The 20,988-nt window shown below is 35.4% G+C and overlaps 1 protein-coding gene and 1 long non-coding RNA gene across 4 annotated transcripts in view; both read right to left on the bottom strand.

Moving 5' to 3' along the window:
* The window catches only part of LOC149771971 (uncharacterized), a 65,223-nt gene extending 55,080 nt beyond the window's left edge, over positions 1–10,143 (bottom strand). For both annotated transcript variants that reach the window (XR_016418081.1, XR_016418080.1), the window contains exon 1: positions 7,812–10,143. This is a non-coding gene — a long non-coding RNA (uncharacterized LOC149771971). The remainder of the gene's footprint in view (positions 1–7,811) is intronic.
* Positions 10,144–10,279: 136 nt separating this feature from the next.
* The window catches only part of LOC149771970 (dnaJ homolog subfamily C member 12-like), a 36,384-nt gene continuing 25,675 nt past the window's right edge, over positions 10,280–20,988 (bottom strand). For both annotated transcript variants that reach the window (XM_089948014.1, XM_089948013.1), the window contains exon 5: positions 10,280–14,755. In XM_089948014.1, coding sequence (XP_089804140.1) covers positions 14,670–14,755 — 86 coding nt within the window. In that variant the 3' untranslated portion in view covers positions 10,280–14,669. The remainder of the gene's footprint in view (positions 14,756–20,988) is intronic.

Here is a 20,988-nt window from a genome sequence, read left to right as displayed (position 1 = left end):
AACAAATGTAGAGAACGTATAGTAAAATTAATTGTGTTCTCTGTCCTGCTGCCTCACAGCGATTGATGCGACATCCAGATATCTGGATACTTCGGTTCGACATGAATGGCTGTTAAACTAAATTTGATTGGTTTATTTGGCCCTGGAAAAAGCATTTTATGGTCGTTTTAGCCTTACTTTCATCATGGAAGTTTTACAAATGTGTGTTTCAAATAAGGGCCACACAGGAAACCAAAATGGCTGAATCACAACACGATTTTTCTTCAGATGACGTTTTCAGTCGGCAAATACTGGCTGGTGATAGCTATGATGACAATGAATTTCATGTATATTGGTCTGTTGGACATTGGGAAAGTGTCACTGGAAAATGTCACTGGAAATACCAGTGTGTGATTTTGAGCCCAAAATTGATACTGATTGCGAATCCGATGTACGTGCTTAATGGACAATATGCCGGTTATATTTATTCAAGATACCCATGTCTGAACAAGCAGACTAAGGGTTATGTTGGATTTAAAACCCTCATACAGAATTATGGAAGAGAAAAATCTGGCATAAGAGGCAGCAAAGCACTTATTCAAGGAAGTGTTTCTTTGGCAGAGTTCGTGTTAGTGAAAACTGACAGAGGTCTCAGAAACACTTATAATCACGTGTATTTGGACGCCAATTTTTTTTATTTAGGTGGGCAGTAAAATTCAAAGACTTGCCAGTCCTGCTTCAGTCACCTGCATAGTGGGAAAATGTGTTAATCAGTTAGCTGTGCTGGTACATGTATTTACAATTACTGAATTTAGTGGCTGAAAGCCCCCCCCCAAGTCGTCACCATTATAAGAGTACATTAAAAGAACATGCTGCAATAGCTGAGCAGCCAGATCAAAGGCTTTGACTAGCAGCTGGGTGGGAAAATCTACTGATATTTACAGTGCTTGAATTCAGAGGCAAAAAGACCCAGAGATGTACATGCAGTCATTTATAACAGTACATGAAATAAACAACCTTGGCTTTCATTATTGTGTTCATTTCCAAGTGTAACAGAATAAGCAGTGTACGTGACCTCGGAATCATGACATGTTGAAACTTAGACTTGAACGAGTATTTTGGGGTTCAACGGCAAACTGACGAAGATTATAATGAGATTCAGGAGAGTGCTAAAGTTGCTAGAACTGATAGTTTGGAAGGGACAGTAGCGAAGTGTAAGAAAGTGTGTGATGCCTATCTTAGTGCATTGAATAAGACCTTCCTTCGATCGAAAAAATTCAGACTCACTCTGATGGACAAACAACAGCTATGTCAGTGTCATAAGGAACGTAGAAATTAAACTATGGCAACCAATAGTTCTTATAATTTGCATAGTTTTCTGGAGGGGATTGCAACTTTTGCTGGTAGGACTCATATTTTTACCAAAATGGGAGCCATGGACTCTTAGTTTTAAAATCCTAACGTGACCTCTGGTTCAAAACTTTTCTTTTTGGAACAGAGATATCCAAGAGAGAATACCCATGGGGCCATAGCTGGGAGATGTTGAAAACTGCACAACCATAAAGAACAGTAACTTGTTCAAGCTAGTTAAGCATATGCGTTTCAGACAGCAGGCAATGAAAGGAGTTCACAGCACAGAATAATATTCATACACAGAGGAGGAGAATCATATTAAATTCAGAAACAACATATCAATGCTCATAGGGAACATCAGAGAAACCCCATACAACATAATTAAGTGTGTGTAGATCTCTAGTTGGCAGAACCACTATGGCAACAAAGAATAAGAACAAACTTTTATATCATACAGATGTATTGCCAAATGAAGTACATGCTCTCTACGTGCAAAAATTAAATGACATTAAACATAAGAGACTGACTAGTCTGTGTAAACTCAAAGCAAGATGGATAAAATTTGTCCTGTTTGTGTTTGGTTCTTCCTATGTATATTTTGATCATGGTGGTATTTTCTGCAGACCTTTTGGCACTTGGTTCCAAGCCATCATTTGGTATTTGTATTACAAATTGGATAACTAAAAAAGTCTATTATCTAGTACACTACATTTTTAAGCAGTGTCATTAACTAATGATGAAATTGATGAAATAAATACTTGATGTCATTCTGATATATGGATCCTTTACTACACTTCTAATCTGTTCATCCTGATTCTTTTTTCTTACCATCTCTTTTAGTCGTACTGGTACCAGTGCTTTTAATAAAATTGTAACCTTTATTTTCTTGGAATCTAAATATTTGTAGTGATGTGTTATTGTCAAAAGGTAAAATGTGCTTAGTGTTGTAAAATCTAAAACTATTAGCAAGGGACTAAAGTAAAAAGTGGGCAGAAATTATTGCCATATTACAGTGTTGTTAGAAACAACAGAATAGTTGTACAAGATGTATTTTGCAAAGTTGTAGAATTAGTGCTTGTATTGTCACCACATATTCTACTTAAATAATAATATCATTATTTTTGTATATTCCTATCAATATTTTCCCAGTGGTAGTAATTTTCTGATCTGATGTTGTTCATTTCTTGTGCAATTTTTACACATCAAGAATTCTCACAGTATCATTAAAAAAAACAATGTAATCTGCACCAAATTGAGTTGTTTGAGAAGAAATTAATTTTTTAAACCCAAAAATCACTGAAGCTACTAGTTCTTGCATTAAAGTCTCATATTAAATAACATTTGAAGTAGCCACGATAGTAGTTAAGGATACTACTGTACTAATTTCACCTTTGGTATATCCAGATCTTGAATGTGACGGAGGAACATAACTCCAAAATAAACACATCAATTTTATAACCTGTTCATTGACTATGAATCAAGTATCAGAGTCCAACTGAATTGTTTGAAAATTTTTAATTCTTTTGACAACATCGTAATTAGCTGTCAAATATGGAGTAAGCCTATGGTCTTTCTGCCATCCCAGCCAAGACCCCATCACAACCACGTGACCATGCCCAATGACATCACAGTAATAATCACTATACAACTAGAGATGACATCTCTTCGATAATTTTGATTTCAGTAGAGCCTTAACAGAGTGGAACAGTAAGAAAGATATTTAAGTGTTAGGGAGATATTTAACAAGGGCTATTCATCCTGCCTCCATTTCCTCATTGGAGATCACACACACACAAAACTCAGAGTAAATCCTGAAATCCTGGCAGCATCCCTGACAAGGATAACTTGACTATTCGATTTTATTGGTCTCTGGTTATCCCATGGTATTTCTGTTACTTGAACATTATCTTACAGTGTGTTCAGTCAGCATGGTCGAAAAAGGCTTACAACCATTGAGAGTTGTTAAAGGACTCACATTACTACAGATGTGAAAGAACGAGAACCATACTATAAATCAGTGAAGATAAAATAGAGTATATATGGGTCTGACTGTCCCTGATTGGTTGATGATGAAAGTAAGATTTTAGTCCAAAAAATTTTTTTGAGAGCTTGTCCTATCTGTAACTGAAAAAAGTGAGGGACATTGTTTTATTAACATAATTTCCGTCCCTTTACAAACCCGAGTTTGGATGACTCGTTACTGAAATCAGCAGCTGAATCTTTGGTGCAGTATTGAAAGCACACATTTCAAATTTGTAAAGATCCAGAAAATGGAGCGGCTGTTATGTTTTTTTTCTCACAAAAGCAGTCGTCATAGATGTGTCTATACTGATACAAATTTGATCATGAGCACTCTAAATTTTAAGACATTAAATTTTAATATCATGGTGTTTGCACAGGTTTACAGTGGAAACTGAATTAGTACAGAGAGTCCTGAACTCATGAGTTTTGTGCAGAAATATGGAATCCAAGCAGAATACATCCAGAAATGTAGAGGTTTTAAATCTTGTATTTAGTCTCCCCGTTGCGTTTCACACTGATATGCATATTCACAGAACATATGTATAGTAGTAGGAAAAGTGAGAAATTTGGATACATATCATAAACAAGACGAACAGTATGTGGGGGACAAGATCATAAAAACAGGCTGGAATGGAGAAGTATAATAAAAACAATAATGAGTAGAAGTGTGCCTCTTTTTTTATGTGTGCAACATTATTTTCTCAGCTTAAGTAAGAAATTTCATCAAAAGAAAGACAATAAAGGGTGTACAGTTAACTAAACCAATATGAATTTAGCTGCATAAAAGATGTATCAAATCGATTTTAACCTTCTGGTCTGTTTCTACCCATTCTGGTGATATGTCCACTGAATCAGTATGGTTGGAAAAATATTTGGTAAATTTAAAAGTTGAAAAATCTTTTGACAGATCATGATTATACACTACTTCTGCCTGATAGATGTGAATAATTTTATTTCTTGGTTTGTTGACTGTGGTTGTTGCTCAATTCAAATGCATCATTGAAAAACATTGATGCATTCTCATACTTTGTTACAAATATTTATTACAGATGCATATCTCCAGATATTGGTGAATATAGCTTGAGTAAGTTATAACAGTTCTAGTTGGAACAATGAACATTGATAGAAAAAATTAAAGTGAGCTGAAATTTTAACTTTTCAGTAGTGTGTGATGCAGGATTGCTCGACTTTTCCATCTCATATGCTCACCATGAAAAATCCATTTGTACCAACTGATGATGACTTTTAGGTAACTGTCAGAAAGGCATAATTGACGATATTCAAAGGTCTACAAAAATTACTCGAGTCAAAAGTTATGAACTCGTACAGCTGTGGCAAAAATGATTGACTAGTACCTTTGCTGCTGTTGCCACAGTTGATTAGTTGGTTGATTTAGTTTGATCTGGTTTTTTTATTTTGTTTTTTAACAATATATTAGGTGGAGGAAGAACTCTGAAAGACCACCAACTTAAATTGGTTGATCTGTGATGCAAACTCACTCTGTGAGATGTGCAAGTGATGTAAAAGCAAGCACCTAAGTACACTTGGGCACATGGAGCCTCTGTTAATTTGACGTTTATCTCCAACAGCCGAAGTCATTTAGACATGAGATCTCGGGTTTTGGTAGATCATTATGGTCTTTACACCATTTTCAGATGAAGAGAATCTATATACGGCAGCCAGTTTTACTGCTGAAGAAAATCCAAGTCCTTTTGAGACACCAAACACCACTTATGTAGAACCACTGACCTTCCACAAGTAACTGGCAACATTCTCATTCACACACTGGAGGCAAGTAATCACATGACAAGCATTTTGTACCACTGCCATGGAAGCCCCTCAGATCTTTATCACGAGACAAGCATCTTGTACCACTCTGCCATGAAAGTCCCTCAAATCATAGGTATAAGTCTCATATGAAAGACTAGAAGTGGGAGATAGAACCTGTGACAACTGGATTGAAAGTGCAGAATGTGACTGCTAGGTCATCAGTGATGATGATGCTGCTGTTGACAATACTGTTAACTGCAATGACACTGATTTTATGAGTACTCTGGGAAAACTGATTCCTGGACTTTCATCCATTTTTTTAAAATCTAACTTATGATATAAAAATGTTTGACTTGCTATATTTTTTTTATAACTTTATATTAGTCTTGCAACAAGGCATAAAAATAAGACATTGGTAACTGAAAAAGGTGTTCTTACAAGAAATGATATAGCATAAAAGTAGACAGAAATAATGCAACATCACTTCCACAGGCATCAATGTTTTTTCTTCTGAAAAATCATATAAGTTTACCAAAACATTTATTGAAAAAAACAAACAAGGAATCATAGAATCTGACCATACATTTAAAGCAATACAAGATTTAACTATTATTCTAATCAAAAGCAGCATGCCTGAGAGCAAAGAAAAATAGCAAGACACAGTGATCACTTTAGTAAACATACAGTTTAGTAAGGATACAAATTCATGATTTATGTATTAGAATAGAAATATCTATTATAAAATCTGTATTTATGGATGTTAAATTAGTTGGTATTAAGGGACTGATCAATGACATCTACAAATAAAAAGCCACCATGAAAATTTGTGATTTCACAGTATCAGAGACATACTTGGCTGACAGACAAACAAACAAAAGGACAAAAGATTGATTATAATGAATGAATACAAATAAAAATATGGAGTAGATTAGATGATCTATAAGAATTCAGTAGATTACCTCCAGCCAGCTGTCATTTAAATCGCTTCTGTCCCCAACCCAATATTAAAATTGCTTCTACCATCCACTAACCCATAGCCAGAAATTATGTTAAAAAAATATGCTTCTGTAGGGGACAGCGTTCTTCGATTAAAACACATCTTACGGTGGATCATATTTTTTTAAAATTGCTTCTGTTGTCGGTTGGTTGAATTTGAAAGTGCCTTCCCCCTGGGGGGTATATGTTTTACTGGAACAGCCCTTACCTGATTATTGCCAAGTGGTCACTAATACTGTCAGCTTGTTGGCATTTAAAAACCAAACAGAAGGTTCTTTAGTAACATTGCTGCCATATTTTATTGGGCCAGTCTACCTTGTTTCACACAACAGATGTATAGTTTGCCATCTTCGATATGCTCTGAATAATCCCCTGAATTTCCTTTACTTTAGGATTAACATCCCATTTAATGTGTATACATGTGTTGTTCCTTTTCATCTGTTCAATTCTTTTTAATTAGAAATATAAAAAAATATGCAAATTATGGATGCAGATGACAGAGTTTTACTGAAAATGTTCAAGAAATCAATAAAGGACAGCGACACAATCTGTCTGGTTGTTTACATCAGCAGCTTCCATTTGGTTTGAAACCCAAACAAGATGACAATATCAGGGATCCACAGATAGCCAGTTAGAAATTATAAATTGATGATGAATTGAAGTTTTGTGCACTTTTTATATCCTTGATGAGACAGGAGGTTAAGAAAAATACTATAGTCTCAAAGATTTCAATGGATTGTCATGAAATATGCAAAGTGTTATGATCATGATATGAAGATTCAAATAACAAGAAATCTCATTGATCCAGCAAGTTTTGTTAGAGTTATTGCCTTTATTTTACTGGGAGCATGAAGAAGTGTATGACATCCTTAGGAATGCAAATAGTCTCAGTTTTCAGTGGCTTTCCATTAGTCATTTTACATGCTATGGACATCATTTAAAGATGAGCATACTGACAAATTACTGTCCTCCCATTATTTTTGTTAGTTATTGCCCTTAAACGTCCTGTGGCTGAATACAGTGTACAGAGCTCACTAATGTATCTAGTCCCACTGATTTCAGTGGATTTTCATGCAACTTGGAAGTTATGACCAGCATCTGAAGATAAGCATATCAATAAATCACAGAGCTCCTGAAGCTTTTTTGTGGGCACTGTACAGATATTATATACCTGTTACTTTGCCTGGAATTTCTTTACAAACTATACTTTCAGAAAATGTACAGGCTCTAAGCAAACAGCTAATCAAATGTTTACTCCCATGTGCTTGAAAAATCTGCCTGAATTAGTCTAAAGTACACTGTCTTTAGCAATTATTAAAATGGGGAAAATTTACCATGCTTGGCAATACAAGCTTCTGAAAGTCCAATGAATGAAATAGAAATTTTATAAAAGTAAAAAGGTAGATACTGACTAAATTTTTGTACAAATTACCATTGAAGGTCAAAAGTGAAAATGATCAAGCATAGCTAAAAAAAAAGTTTTACTGGTGCACATCTTAAGTACTGCCAAGGTGTATATAACCTAAATACTGCCATCAGTTATGCATCAAATTAAAGGGAATTAAATGTTCTTTTAACAATACCTAAAATATAAAAGGTCTTCATAAATAGCCAGGATAATGAGTGAGAAAATCCTGGGAATTCTTTTCATTGAAAAATATAACCCATGCAAAATACAAACTGTAGATAACCATTCTATACAATTTAGGCAGATTATGTTGTGACGTCTGTCGGTCTATCTGTTGCCAATTTGGTTTCTGCAAAATAGCAAGTTCTCTGACATCTACAGCTACCAAACTCTGTGGATGACTCTTTGGGTAAGGAAGAACACTATCAAAGGTCAGGGTCACTGCAGCTGAAAGAAGAAAAGTGTTTTCTGCACAAAAGAATCGGCTATCTGCTTAGAGGGTTATTAAACATGGTGGGCATATAATGTGCTCTTCGTGGTATGCGTTTTTAGTCACTGCTTTACATGTTATAGACATCATTTTGAAGATGTGCATATTGACACATCACTGTGCTTTTAAGTTTTTTTAGAGTTATTGCCCTTTTTGGCTTGAAGCTGATCAGTGTATGACAGTCTTGTGGAAGTAATTTATCTGGCACTTTTTTTCTGGATCACTGAACTTGGATGTAAAACTTGGGATTTTCACTAAAAGACTTCCTATGATGTCTAATGATCTTAAATGAAAATTGTTTCAATCTGACATCCAGTAAGGCCACTGTGGCAGCCATATTGAAAACTTTTATGTTGCTACTTCTCCTGAATTGAAAGTCATATCTACTCAGGTTTTTGACCAGAAGACTTCTGATGATGTCTAGCTGTTCCTAAGTGAAAATGGTGCTGACTGGGCATCATATATTGCTGTCACAATGACTTTTTTGAAAATCTTATTACTACCCTCCTGAAAGGACGGTCATATTGACATATGGTTTTCAAAGAAAACTTCTTATGATGTTTTGTTGATCATAAATCAAAATGGTGCTGCTGAGACATCCACAATAGCCACCACAGTAGCCATTTTGAAAATCTTATATTTAGTTGGTATCAATCTGACATCAAATATGACCACCATGGCTGAAAATCTTTATCATTACTCATCCAAAATGGAAAGTCATATTAATATGGGGCTTTTCACAAGAAAATAGTTTACAATGTCTACTTGGTTGTAAGTGAAAATGGTGCCAGTCTGGCATCCAGTATGATCACTAAGGCCTCCATCTTGAGAATCTTGTTTTTGCTACTTGCAGCAATTGAAAAGTCTTACTGACATGGTATTTTTTTACCAGAATTATTATCTTGTTGGACCTAAATGAAAATGATCTTAAATGACACCCAGTAACATGGCGGTCATTTTGAAAGTCTTATTGCTACACCTCCAGAATATTCACATGGGTTTTCACCAAATGACTTGTATTGATCTCTAGTTAGTCCTAAATGAAAATGGTGCTGATCTTACACCCAATATCACTTCCTTGGAAACTTACTTGAAATTGTTTTTTTTGCTAAAAATATCAAAGATGGTTTTAATACTCAACAGTTAAAAAAACCCCAGTGTTATCTTGAATTCCTGGAATTTCATGTTGGTCAGTAAAACACTGTCCCTTTGGCCCTCTGCTTTTACTACAGACTCCTCTTCATCATGGAGTGAGATGCATGAGAGTCTGAGATGTGTTTACTTGATTAAAACTGCTCACCATTCCTTTAGTTAATGAATTTGGTTTCTTTATTCTTTGATTTTAAAAATGTACACATGTTAAAGGTTATGTAGTTACATTCTGATGGCAGATGACTTCAAAGGTAAAATAAACAATAGCCAAAAACTGTTTAATGGTACCTTGATTTTTATTATTCCATACATTATTGTTAGGAGTAATGCCCTTGATCATTTATCCTCTTGACTTTGGTTTCAGTAGCATTACTTCTCCAAAGATTGTTGGACTTCACATAAATAAATGGATTTAATTTCCAGTGTGCCATGACATGATTTACAGGGGTTATGATGTCTATTTCCAATTTTTCTGACTTTGGTTTCTGTAGCACTACTGTAGCAATGATTGCTGGATTTACAAGCAAATCTGGACTTTGGTTCCTGTAGCATTACTGTAGCAAGGATTGCTGATTTACAAGCAAATCTTGCCTTTGGTTTCTCAAGCATTACTGTACGATTGCTGGATTTACAAGCAAATCTGGCATGCATCTTTGTGATGATGCCATGAATGAGTTAGATTTTCAATGTTCCACAATGTCATTTAGGAAGCCATGACTGCATGCCCTGCTAACTTTGATTTCAGTAGCAAAACTTTATTAACCTTTTTGGGTTCCAATTCAATTTATTTTGAATCTGTTACTGATACCTTAAAGGATTCAAGATTTCTGAAAGCCCATTCATCAAACTTTGGTTTGCCAACACAAATTCATCAGTTTAATGCCTTGCTCAGCAAAATGGAGTCAGCAGGGCTGGCTCTTTGCAATGCACATGTGATGTAAATCTCACCATAAATGGAGCTGGATAAATTTCACAGATGTGAGAGATACAGTTCTGCTGAAATTTCTGTTAATTGACAGACTTTAAAGCTCATGAAAGGTAAAATATTTACCTGGCTTTATTTGTGTTGCTATTCAAGTTAAAAATGGGTCCTGATAATGAATACCGTCAAAAGTTCACATTTTTATTTATAAATTATTAATATGACAAAACAATATTTCATAAAATAAAACTATACAATTGATCAATACTAAAACAAAAAGTTAAATATTTATAATCATGTCTTATCATTGCCTATTGTAAAGAACTTTTTTAATCCTTCTGTCATCCAATATGTCCGTTAGCACAAGTTTGTTATCACTATTCCGCCTAAACTACTTGGAGGATTGCCTTGAAACTTTAAACACACACTCATCCATTGGTCCAGTTGGTCCTCGATGAAATGAGGGCTTGTTTAAGGAAAAGATAAGGCAATGTAATGCAATAATAGCAAATAAATATTACATAATATAAATTAGTTTTAACACACATCCAAAAAATAAAGCATGATTTAATTAACTAAAAGAGTTTTGTGTCTAGACTTTGTAACTCTTGCTCATAAACAGTGTACTGTTTTCACTTTAAGCAATATAGATCAATGAGCTTCACATATAAATAAACTCGAATGTGTTCACTGTCTGAATCTAAAAGAATGACATGTGAAGTATACTGCTATCAGGCATTTCTGCACATCTAAGGTTTCCGTCACAAATACTAGCACAAAATGCATACTGATTTTGACCAATTGATGAAAATAAAATACTGCAATGCTTACCATTTAAAAAGAGGCAATTGTCATCAAAATATTCTGCTCAAAATAATATTAATATTGGACACATAGGATTCCACCCCTGTGTTTTCATGATATGTTGGCCTATTCTGCACATAGCTTTGAAAAGATGTGATTTTAATACATTGGGCCATGGCAATGAAATACATACTTTGGAATGTTTCTGTCATCATTTCAATCAAATAATTAGGTCAGGTTTTTAGTTGCTTTTGTAAAATTTAATGTAACAATGCCACTAAATGGCAAGAGATATTAAGCAAACTAAACCGATCTTGTAAAATAAATGAGTAAAAGTTCAACATTTTATAAAAACTATTATGTTGATGAGAACCAACAATGGATGTGTTTACAACATCTCATTAATGAGGAAACAAAAAATTACTCAAGAATTTAGAAACAGCCACTACATGCCTGGGAATTTCTTAAGAATCACATTCTAGCAGCAAGCTGACATATGGCAGATGATAAAATACGCGTGGGACAACTTCTTGCGAAAACAGAAATTTGAATTAAGACGCAGTATTATTTTAAGGTAAACATTTCCATCTTTTAAATAATGTATTTATCTGGATGATTCTAAAAGATAAATATTAAAAAGGTTTTTCTGGGTTACAAGTTCAAGAAGGTCATGGTGTAGGTATTCATGTTGACATTTAAAAATCACATTTTCATATGCATTTAAGAGTAGAAATGTGGGATATTTCTGTACACTTTATGACTATCACTTTCCTTAATTAAAAGACAATAATTCTTTCTTGATACAAATTGGATTTTCGACCAAAAACAACACATGATCCAATGTTTACAGAACTGACGTATCATTGTGCAGAATTACCAAATGTGCAGAGTTACCCAACATGGTGGTATATAGGAACACCTGGATAATGCAAACAGAAATGCCTATCCCACTCTCTTCTTTGTAGCTGTCATCCATTAATGGACCTATAAATCTAAAGCATCTAATTACAATAATAAATCTCCAGTCACACTCTATTTTTTTGTGCATGTTATCCATTAATGGATTTTGGTACAATTACTTTTTCATGATGCATTTGATGCTTTACTTGGGTACATTTATAAAAAATGTAGAGAGGACAACTTTTACTTTTCCCCATTCCAAGTGCCTTTTTTCTAGCATGGGACAGAAATGTTTCCATTACATATGGCTTATGATGATTGGGACAAGCTTTTTTCTATTGCATATGGTTTATGTTGATTTGGACAGACTTTTTCTATTACATATAGCTTATGATGATTTGGACAGGGCTTTTGTCTATTATGTATGACTTATGATGATTGGGACAGGCTTTTCGATTACATATGGCCTATGATGATTGGGGCACACTTTTTTCTGTTACATTTGGCCAATGATGTTTGGGACAAGCTTTTTGCCTATTACTTATGGCTTATGATAATGAGGTGATAAATGTCAATTATACTACCCTTCAAAAAAATTCATTAAAGAGCATTTTAATAACATTTCATCGATAATACCATACAGGTTTTTAAATGTGAACTATAAGGGGAAACTATTTCAATATATATTCTTTTTTAAGAAACAGGAAAAACAAATTACTTTTCAGGTTTTATGATAAAACCTAACACAATAAACACACTGACACTTCAATTAAAACTGATGACCTTTACATTTTTTTTAAATGTATGAAACTGTTATGCATCTATCTTGCAGATTTAATAGTCCTGCATCACAGTTTCCTAAATATATCAACTGTTATCTTTTTCATTTCAAAATTCTGTTACTGACGAAAATATACAAAAAGATGCACTCCATAAAGGAGCTTTTTAAAGTTTGTGCAAGTTTGTCCATACACCTTTTGTACAAACATCTGTGTGACAAAATTAATGACAAAGGACCAAATGAACTAAAACGCAAGTTTTCTTCCTTTTAGAGCTCAAACAAGTTAATTTGAAACAACAAAAAAAAACCCAGAAAAAACAGCATATTACATAAAATGTTAAATTCATCACTGATACACTCATCAATGTGCTAAATACATATAAATACTAGTTAATACACAAGCTGAATGTAGATAACAATTATTGTAGTTTTGAAATCTTCAACATCTACGTTAGTATAACTTTATAATTAGCTTTACAAAACACAACAAACATAAAGAATCAGATGCTTCTTTAACTAACAAATTGCTTAAAAGTTCAGCTGGTCACAACTTTTAATCTCCAAAAACAAAGAGCAAAATATTTTAGTTTTTATACCCATTTGGTTTGATGTTTTAGGTTTGCTTCATATACATGTAAAATCTTCATATTCTATTATTATGTTACAACGGAAAATACTTATCAATGCCAAAATGTGCCATTACAGGAAAGCATTACTTAAAGCTATAAACTAGGCACTTTTAGAAGAAAAAAAAAGAACAAATAAATGATCCTATCTATTGAACACACATGCCCACCCATCCATCCACTTTCAAAATATGAGCATCCTATTTTGCTTTGTATTTGCTGGCAGCCATGCATTATGAAAAGAGTCACAGTGGCAATTCTCACTGAGATGCATGCATACATAAAGGTGTATGGTTTTACCAGATTCTACAAGCAAATGAAAACAACCTGATTTACTTGCAAAACTTACCATTTAAGGACAGACAGGCATGCAGAAAGATTGAAGGGGGTGACATACAACAAAATGTTTCTTCCAAAATTCATGCTGAGACATCTTACAAATAACTATATTTTGTCTCATAAAAATATCAGTGATTTTTTTGTATTAAAATATCAGTGATTTTTTTGTATTAGGGCAATTCAGAGAGCACACTAGGTAGGCATAAAGTTTCCAGTAGTAAAGATATGGCAAGATGGGTTCCTGATGGGTATGGTCATTGGAATTTATAATGTAAGCATCCCCAGCTGAAGAATGCATGATAATGGTGGACCATGCTAGCGAGAAAGTGCATTGTCGACATGTTCATAACTTGGCCAGAAACAGTTACGTGCCATGTATGTAATTCAAAGGCCTAGAACAAGCATATTTGCTTGAAATTATCACCATATATCCACATATTGTGTATTTTGACATGTCATTAGCAGCTATCAACTAGGTACAGTGAGTAGACTTTATTGCCAATCCCTGAATATTACCTATATACAGCCCCCCCCCCTCCCGGGACTACAAGCACACTTTTTTTATTCTCAAAACAACCCAACAGTGTGTGGGAATATGGCAGGTATGTGTAAACTTTTTTTAAAAAATCTAGTAATTTAGTTAAATGTTTGTTTTCAAGGTATGTTAAAATGAAATGAATGATCCACATGATACACTGATCAGGAAAGCTATAACATCTCTTGTAGGTATGTAAAGAGTGGATCTCACTTGATTCTACATGATTTTTTAGATCTGCTGATATTATATATACTCTTGAGATGATACCACTTTCCCAATCAACATGCTCTCCTAAACTTTGTTGCAACACATTTTTGCACATGATTTTCCACAATGTTTTTATCTGTAATTTGCTGCATGTACCAATGTACAATTTTGGTCCAAACCACTATCACCAACTTCTCAAATAGATCACACCTTCATCAAATGTAAACTTTAAGTAACTGTCTCTATCAATGGACATTACACATAAAAGTATGCAAAAAGCAGCAGCATGTACAAACTATCATATCAAAAATCAACAATGAGATTCAAAGATAAAAAATGAAAGAAAAACAGAACAAAATCATGAGTAAAATGATGGAGGGACTTATATTTCATAGTTTCTAAATTTCTTCAGCATGTCTGAAGGTGGGTCTCTCTTCCATAGAGAAGGTGCTTGCCTTGGCTGAGTATCTGTAAAATAGAATTAGATGTTTGTCACATGAATATAAATTGATAAGGTTGTAACTTTCATGTCTAATACATGACTGTCAAACATGTAAATAATCCCAATCAACTGTGTGTGTGTGATTTGGATTTTTAATGTAACTTTAACAATTTTTCAATCATATCACTATGATGTCTGCAGTGTGACAGTTTATAGTGATGTCTAGCACTGGGGCATCATGCTGCAGACATATAGCAGTGTCCCACCCAGTCACATTATCATGACACCAGGCCAACCAGTCCTAACAATAACCTCTTAATGCTGAGCACCTAGCAAGGCAGCTGTTAGTACTATTTTTATAAGTCTTTGGTATGACTCATATGGGGTTTGAACCCATGACCTCCCTCATTCAAGGTGGACATTCGAACCACATAAGCCATCATAGTGGTCGTCCCAGTCTGTTGTTTCATCTCTCAGAGATACCGAAGACACTGTATTGATGTAACACTGGGTAATATAATTAGCTCACTCTTTTATGGTATTACACTTCACATTTACGGAAAATTATAAGTCATAATTAGTGAATTCAAGGTCTCCAACTTTAGCACTGCACTGCATGCATCAGCTAATGAATTACTTTGTGTATCCTGGCAAAGTTCACAGTGTCAGAGATCATTTTAATTCGCATTATATTTATGGAGCAGTAATAAAAGTTTATTTAATTTTAACATATTACTGCACTACATCACTATAATGCTCTTCATGATAACTCTGCCAGTCATAAGGTGGGTATGGTCATGGATACCATTTCATTATAGCACTGTTACAGACATAAGGTGGGCATGGTTGTGGATCCCATTTCATTATAACACTGTTCCAGTCATAAGATGGTCATGTATCCCATTTCATTATAACACTGTTCCAGTCATAAGGTCATGGATCCTATTTCATTATAACACTGTTCCAGTCATAAGATGGCCATGGATCTCATTTTATTATAACACTGTTACAGACATAAGGTGGTCATGGAACCCATTTCATTATAGCACTGTTCTAGTCATCAGATGGCCATGCCAATTTATTATAACACTGTTCCAGTCATAAGGTGGGTATGGTCATGGATCCTATTTCATTATAACACTGTTCTAGTCATAAGATGCTCATCGTCCCATTTCATTATAACACTGTTCCAGTCATAAGGTGGGTATGGTCATGGATCCTATTTCATTATAGCACTGTTCCAGTCATAAGATGGTCATGGACCCCATTTCATTATAACACTGTTCTGGTCATAAGGTGGGTTTGGTCATATATCCCATTTTGTGATAACACTGTTCCAGTTATAAGGTGGGTATGGTCATGAATCCCATTTCATTATAACACTGTTACAGACATAAGGTGGGTATGGTCATGGATCCCATTTCATTATAACACTGTTACAATCATAAGGTGGGGATGGTCATGGATCCAGTTTCAATATAACACTGATAAAGTGTGGGTATGGTCATGAATCCCATTTCATTATAACACACTTAGAGTCATAAGATGGGATGGGAATGCTCATGGATCCCATTTCATTATAACACTGTTCCAGTCACAAGGTGGGTATGGTCATGTATCCCATTTCATCATAACACTTTTCCAGACATAAGGTGGCTATGGTCATTTATCACTGCACTACATCACTATAATGCTCTTCATGATAACACTTCCAGTCATATGGTGGGTATGGTCATGAATACCATTTCATTATGGCACTGTTCTAGACATAAGGATGGCATCGTTGTGGATCCTATTTCACTATAACACTGTTCCAGTCATAAGATGGTCATGGAACCCATTTCATTATAGCACTGTTCCAGTCATAATGTGGGTATGGTCATGGATCCTATTTCATTATAACACTGTTCCAGTCATAAGATGGTCATGGATCCCATTTCATTATAACACTGTTCAAGTCATAAGGTGGCATGGTTATAGATCGCATTTCATTATAACACTGTTCCAATTATAAGGTGGGTATGGTCATTGATCCCATTTCATTATAACACTGTTCCAGTCATAAGATGGTCATGGATCCCATTTCATTATAACAGTGTTCCCATCATAAGGTGGGTATGGTCATGGAACCCATTTCATTATGACACTGTTCCAGTTATAAGGTGGGTATGGTCATGAATCCCATTTCATTATAGCACTGTTCCAGTCATAAGGTGGGTAGTCATAGATCCCATTTCATTATAACACTGTTCCAGTCATAAGGTGGGTATGGTCATTTATCCCATTTCGTTATAGCACTGTTCCAGTCATAAGATGGCCATGGATCCCATTTTATTATAACACTGTTACAGACATAAGGCGGGTATGGTCATGGATCCTATTTCATTAGAACACTGTTCTAGTCATAAGATGGTCATCAATCCCATTTCAATATAACACTGTTCCAGTCATAAGGTGAGTATGGTCATGGATCCTATTTCATTATAGCACTGTTCTAGTCATAAGATGGACATGGATCCCATTTTATTATAACACTGTTCCAGTCATAAGGTGGGTATGGTCATGGATCCTATTTCATTATAACACAGTTCTATACATAAGATGGTCATGGATCCCATTTCATTATAACACTGTTCCAGTCATAAGGTGGGTATGGTCATGGATCCTATTTCATTATAACACTGTTCCAGTCATAAGATGGTCATGGATACCATTTCATTATAGCACTGTTCTAGTCGTAAGATGGCCATGGATCCCATTTTATTATAACAGGGTTCCAGTCATAAGGTGGGTATGGTCATGGATCCTATTTCATTATAACACTGTTCTAGTCATAAGATGGTCATGGATCCCATTTCATTATAACACTGTTCCAGTCATAAGATGGTCATGGATCCTATTTCATTATAGCACTGTTCTAGTCATAAGATGGCCATGGATCCCATTTTATTGTAACACTGTTCCAGTCATAAGGTGGGTATGGTCATGGATCCTATTTCATTATAACACTGTTCTAGTCATAAGGTGGTCATGGATCCCATTTCATTATAACACTGTTCCAGTCATAAGGTGGATATGGTCATGGATCCTATTTCATTATAACACTGTTCCAGCCATAAGATGGTCATGGATCCCGTTACATTATAACACTGTTCTGGTCATAAGGTGGGTATGGTCATGAATCCGATTTCATTATAACACTGTTCCAGTTATAAGTTGGGTATGGTCATGAATCCCATTTCATTATAACACTGTTACAGTCATAAGGTGGGTATGGTCATGGATCCCATTTCATTATATCTCTGTTACAGTCATAAGGTGGGGATGGTCATGGATCCAGTTTCAATGTAACACTGTTAAAGTGTGGGTATGGTCATGAATCCCATTTCATTATAACACACTTCCAGTCATCAGATGGGATGGGTATGGTCATGGATCCCATTTCATTATAACACTGTTCCAGTCATAAGATGGTCATGGAACCCATTTCATTATAGCACTGTTCCAGTCATAATGTGGGTATGGTCATGGATCCTATTTCATTATAACACTGTTCCAGTCATAAGATGGTCAGGGATCCCATTTTATTATAACACTGTTCCCATCATAAGGTGGGTATGGTCATGGATCCCATTTCATTATAACACTGCTCCAGTTACACGCTGGGTATGGTCATGAATCCCATTTCATTATAACACTGTTACAGTCATAAGGCGGGGATGGTCATGGATCCAGTTTCAATATAACACTGTTAAAGTGTGGGTATGGTCATGAATCCCATTTCATTATAACACACTTCCAGTCATAAGATGGGATGGGAATGGTCATGGATCCCATTTCATTATAACACTGTTCCAGTCATAAGGTGGGTATGGTGATATACCCCATTTCATCATAACACTTTTCCAGACTTAAGGTGGGTATGGTCATTTATCACTGCACTACATCACTATAATGCTCTTCATGATAACACTTCCAGTCATAAGGTGGGTATGGTCATGAATACCATTTCGTTATGGCGCTGTTCTAGACATAAGGTTGGCATTGTTGTGGATACTATTTCATTATAACACTGTTCCAGTCATAAGATGGTCATGGATCCCATTTCATTATAACACTGTTCCAGTCATAAGATGGTCATGGATCCTATTTCATTATAGCACTGTTCTAGTCATAAGATGGCCATGGATCCCATTTTATTGTAACACTGTTCCAGTCATAAGGTGGGTATGGTCATGGATCCTATTTCATTATAACACTGTTCTAGTCATAAGATGGTCATGGATCCCATTTCATTATAACACTGTTCCAGTCATAAGGTGGATATGGTCATGGATCCTATTATAACACTGTTCCAGCCATAAGATGGTCATGGATCCCATTTCATTATAACACTGTTCTGGTCATAAGGTGGGTATGGTCATGGATCCCATTTCATTATAACACTGTTCCAGTTATAAGTTGGGTATGGTCATGAATCTCATTTCATTATAACACTGTTACAGTCATAAGGTGGGGATGGTCATGGATCCCATTTCATTATATCTCTGTTACAGTCATAAGGTGGGGATGGTCATGGATCCAGTTTCAATAAAACACTGTTAAAGTGTGGGTATGGTCATGAATCCCATTTCATTATAACACACTTCCAGTCATAAGATGGGATGGGTATGGTCATGGATCCCATTTCATTATAACACTGTTCCAGTCACAAGATGGTCATGGAACCCATTTCATTATAGCACTGTTCCAGTCATAAGATGGTCATGGAACCATTTCATTATATGGGTATGGTCATGGATCCTATTTCCTTATAACACTGTTCTAGTCATAAGATGGTCATCGTTCCCATTTCATTATAACTCTGTTCCAGTCATAAGGTGGGTATGGTCATGGAACCCATTTCATTATAACTGTTCCAGTCATAAGGTGGGTATGGTCATGGATCCTATTTCATTATAACACTGTTCTAGTCATAAGATGGTCATCGATCCCATTTCATTATAACTCTGTTCCAGTCATAAGGTGGGTATGGTCATGGATCCTATTTCATTATAACACTGTTCTGGTCATAAGGTGGGTTTGGTCATATATCCCATTTTGTGATAACACTGTTCCAGTTATAAGGTGGGTATGGTCATGAATCCCATTTCATTATAACACTGTTACAGACATAAGGTGGGTATGGTCATTATAACACTGTTCCAGTCATAAGATGGTAATGGATCCCATTTCATTATAACACTGTTCCCGTCATAAGGTGGGTATGATCATGGATCCCATTTCATTATAACACTGTTCCCGTCATAAGGTGGGTATGGTCATGGATCCCATTTCATTATAGCACTGTTCCAGTCATAAGATGGCCATGGATCCCATTTTATTATAACACTGTTACAGACATACGGCGGGTATGGTCATGGATCCTATTTCATTATAACACTGTTCTAGTCATAAGATGGTCATCAATCCCATTTCATTATAACACTGTTCCAGTCATAAGGTGGGTATGGTCATGGATCCTATTTCATTATAGCACTGTTCTAGTCATAAGATGGACATGGATCCCATTTTATTACAACACTGTTCCAGTCATAAGGTGGGTATGGTCATGGATCCCATTTCATTATAACACTGTTCCAGTCATAAGATGGTCATGGATACCATTTCATTATAGCACTGTTCTAGTCGTAAGATGGCCATGGATCCCATTTTATTATAACAGGGTTCCAGTCATAAGGTGGGTATGGTCATGGATCCTATTTCATTATAATACTGTTCTAGTCATAAGATGGTCATGGATCCCATTTCATTATAACACTGTTCCAGTCATAAGATGGTCATGGATCCTATTTCATTATAGCACTGTTCTAGTCATAAGATGGCCATGGATCCCATTTTATTGTAACACTGTTCCAGTCATAAGGTGGGTATGGTCATGGATCCTATTTCATTATAACACTGTTCTAGTCATAAGATGGTCATGGATCCCATTTCATTATAACACTGTTCCAGTCATAAGGTGGATATGGTCATGGATCCTATTATAACACTGTTCCAGCCATAAGATGGTCATGTATCCCATTTCATTATAACACTGTTCTGGTCATAAGGTGGGTATGGTCATGGATCCCATTTCATTATAACACTGTTCCAGTTATAAGTTGGGTATGGTCATGAATCTCATTTCATTATAACACTGTTACAGTCATAAGGTGGGGATGGTCATGGATCCCATTTCATTATATCTCTGTTACAG

The sequence above is a fragment of the Sinohyriopsis cumingii genome, unplaced genomic scaffold (assembly GCF_028554795.1).
Source record: "Sinohyriopsis cumingii isolate HCF-2022 unplaced genomic scaffold, ASM2855479v2 utg001542l, whole genome shotgun sequence".
Taxonomy (NCBI): Eukaryota; Metazoa; Mollusca; class Bivalvia; order Unionida; family Unionidae; genus Sinohyriopsis; species Sinohyriopsis cumingii.
Note: the sequence above shows the minus strand (reverse complement) of the source record. Positions and strands in the feature narration are given on the sequence as shown.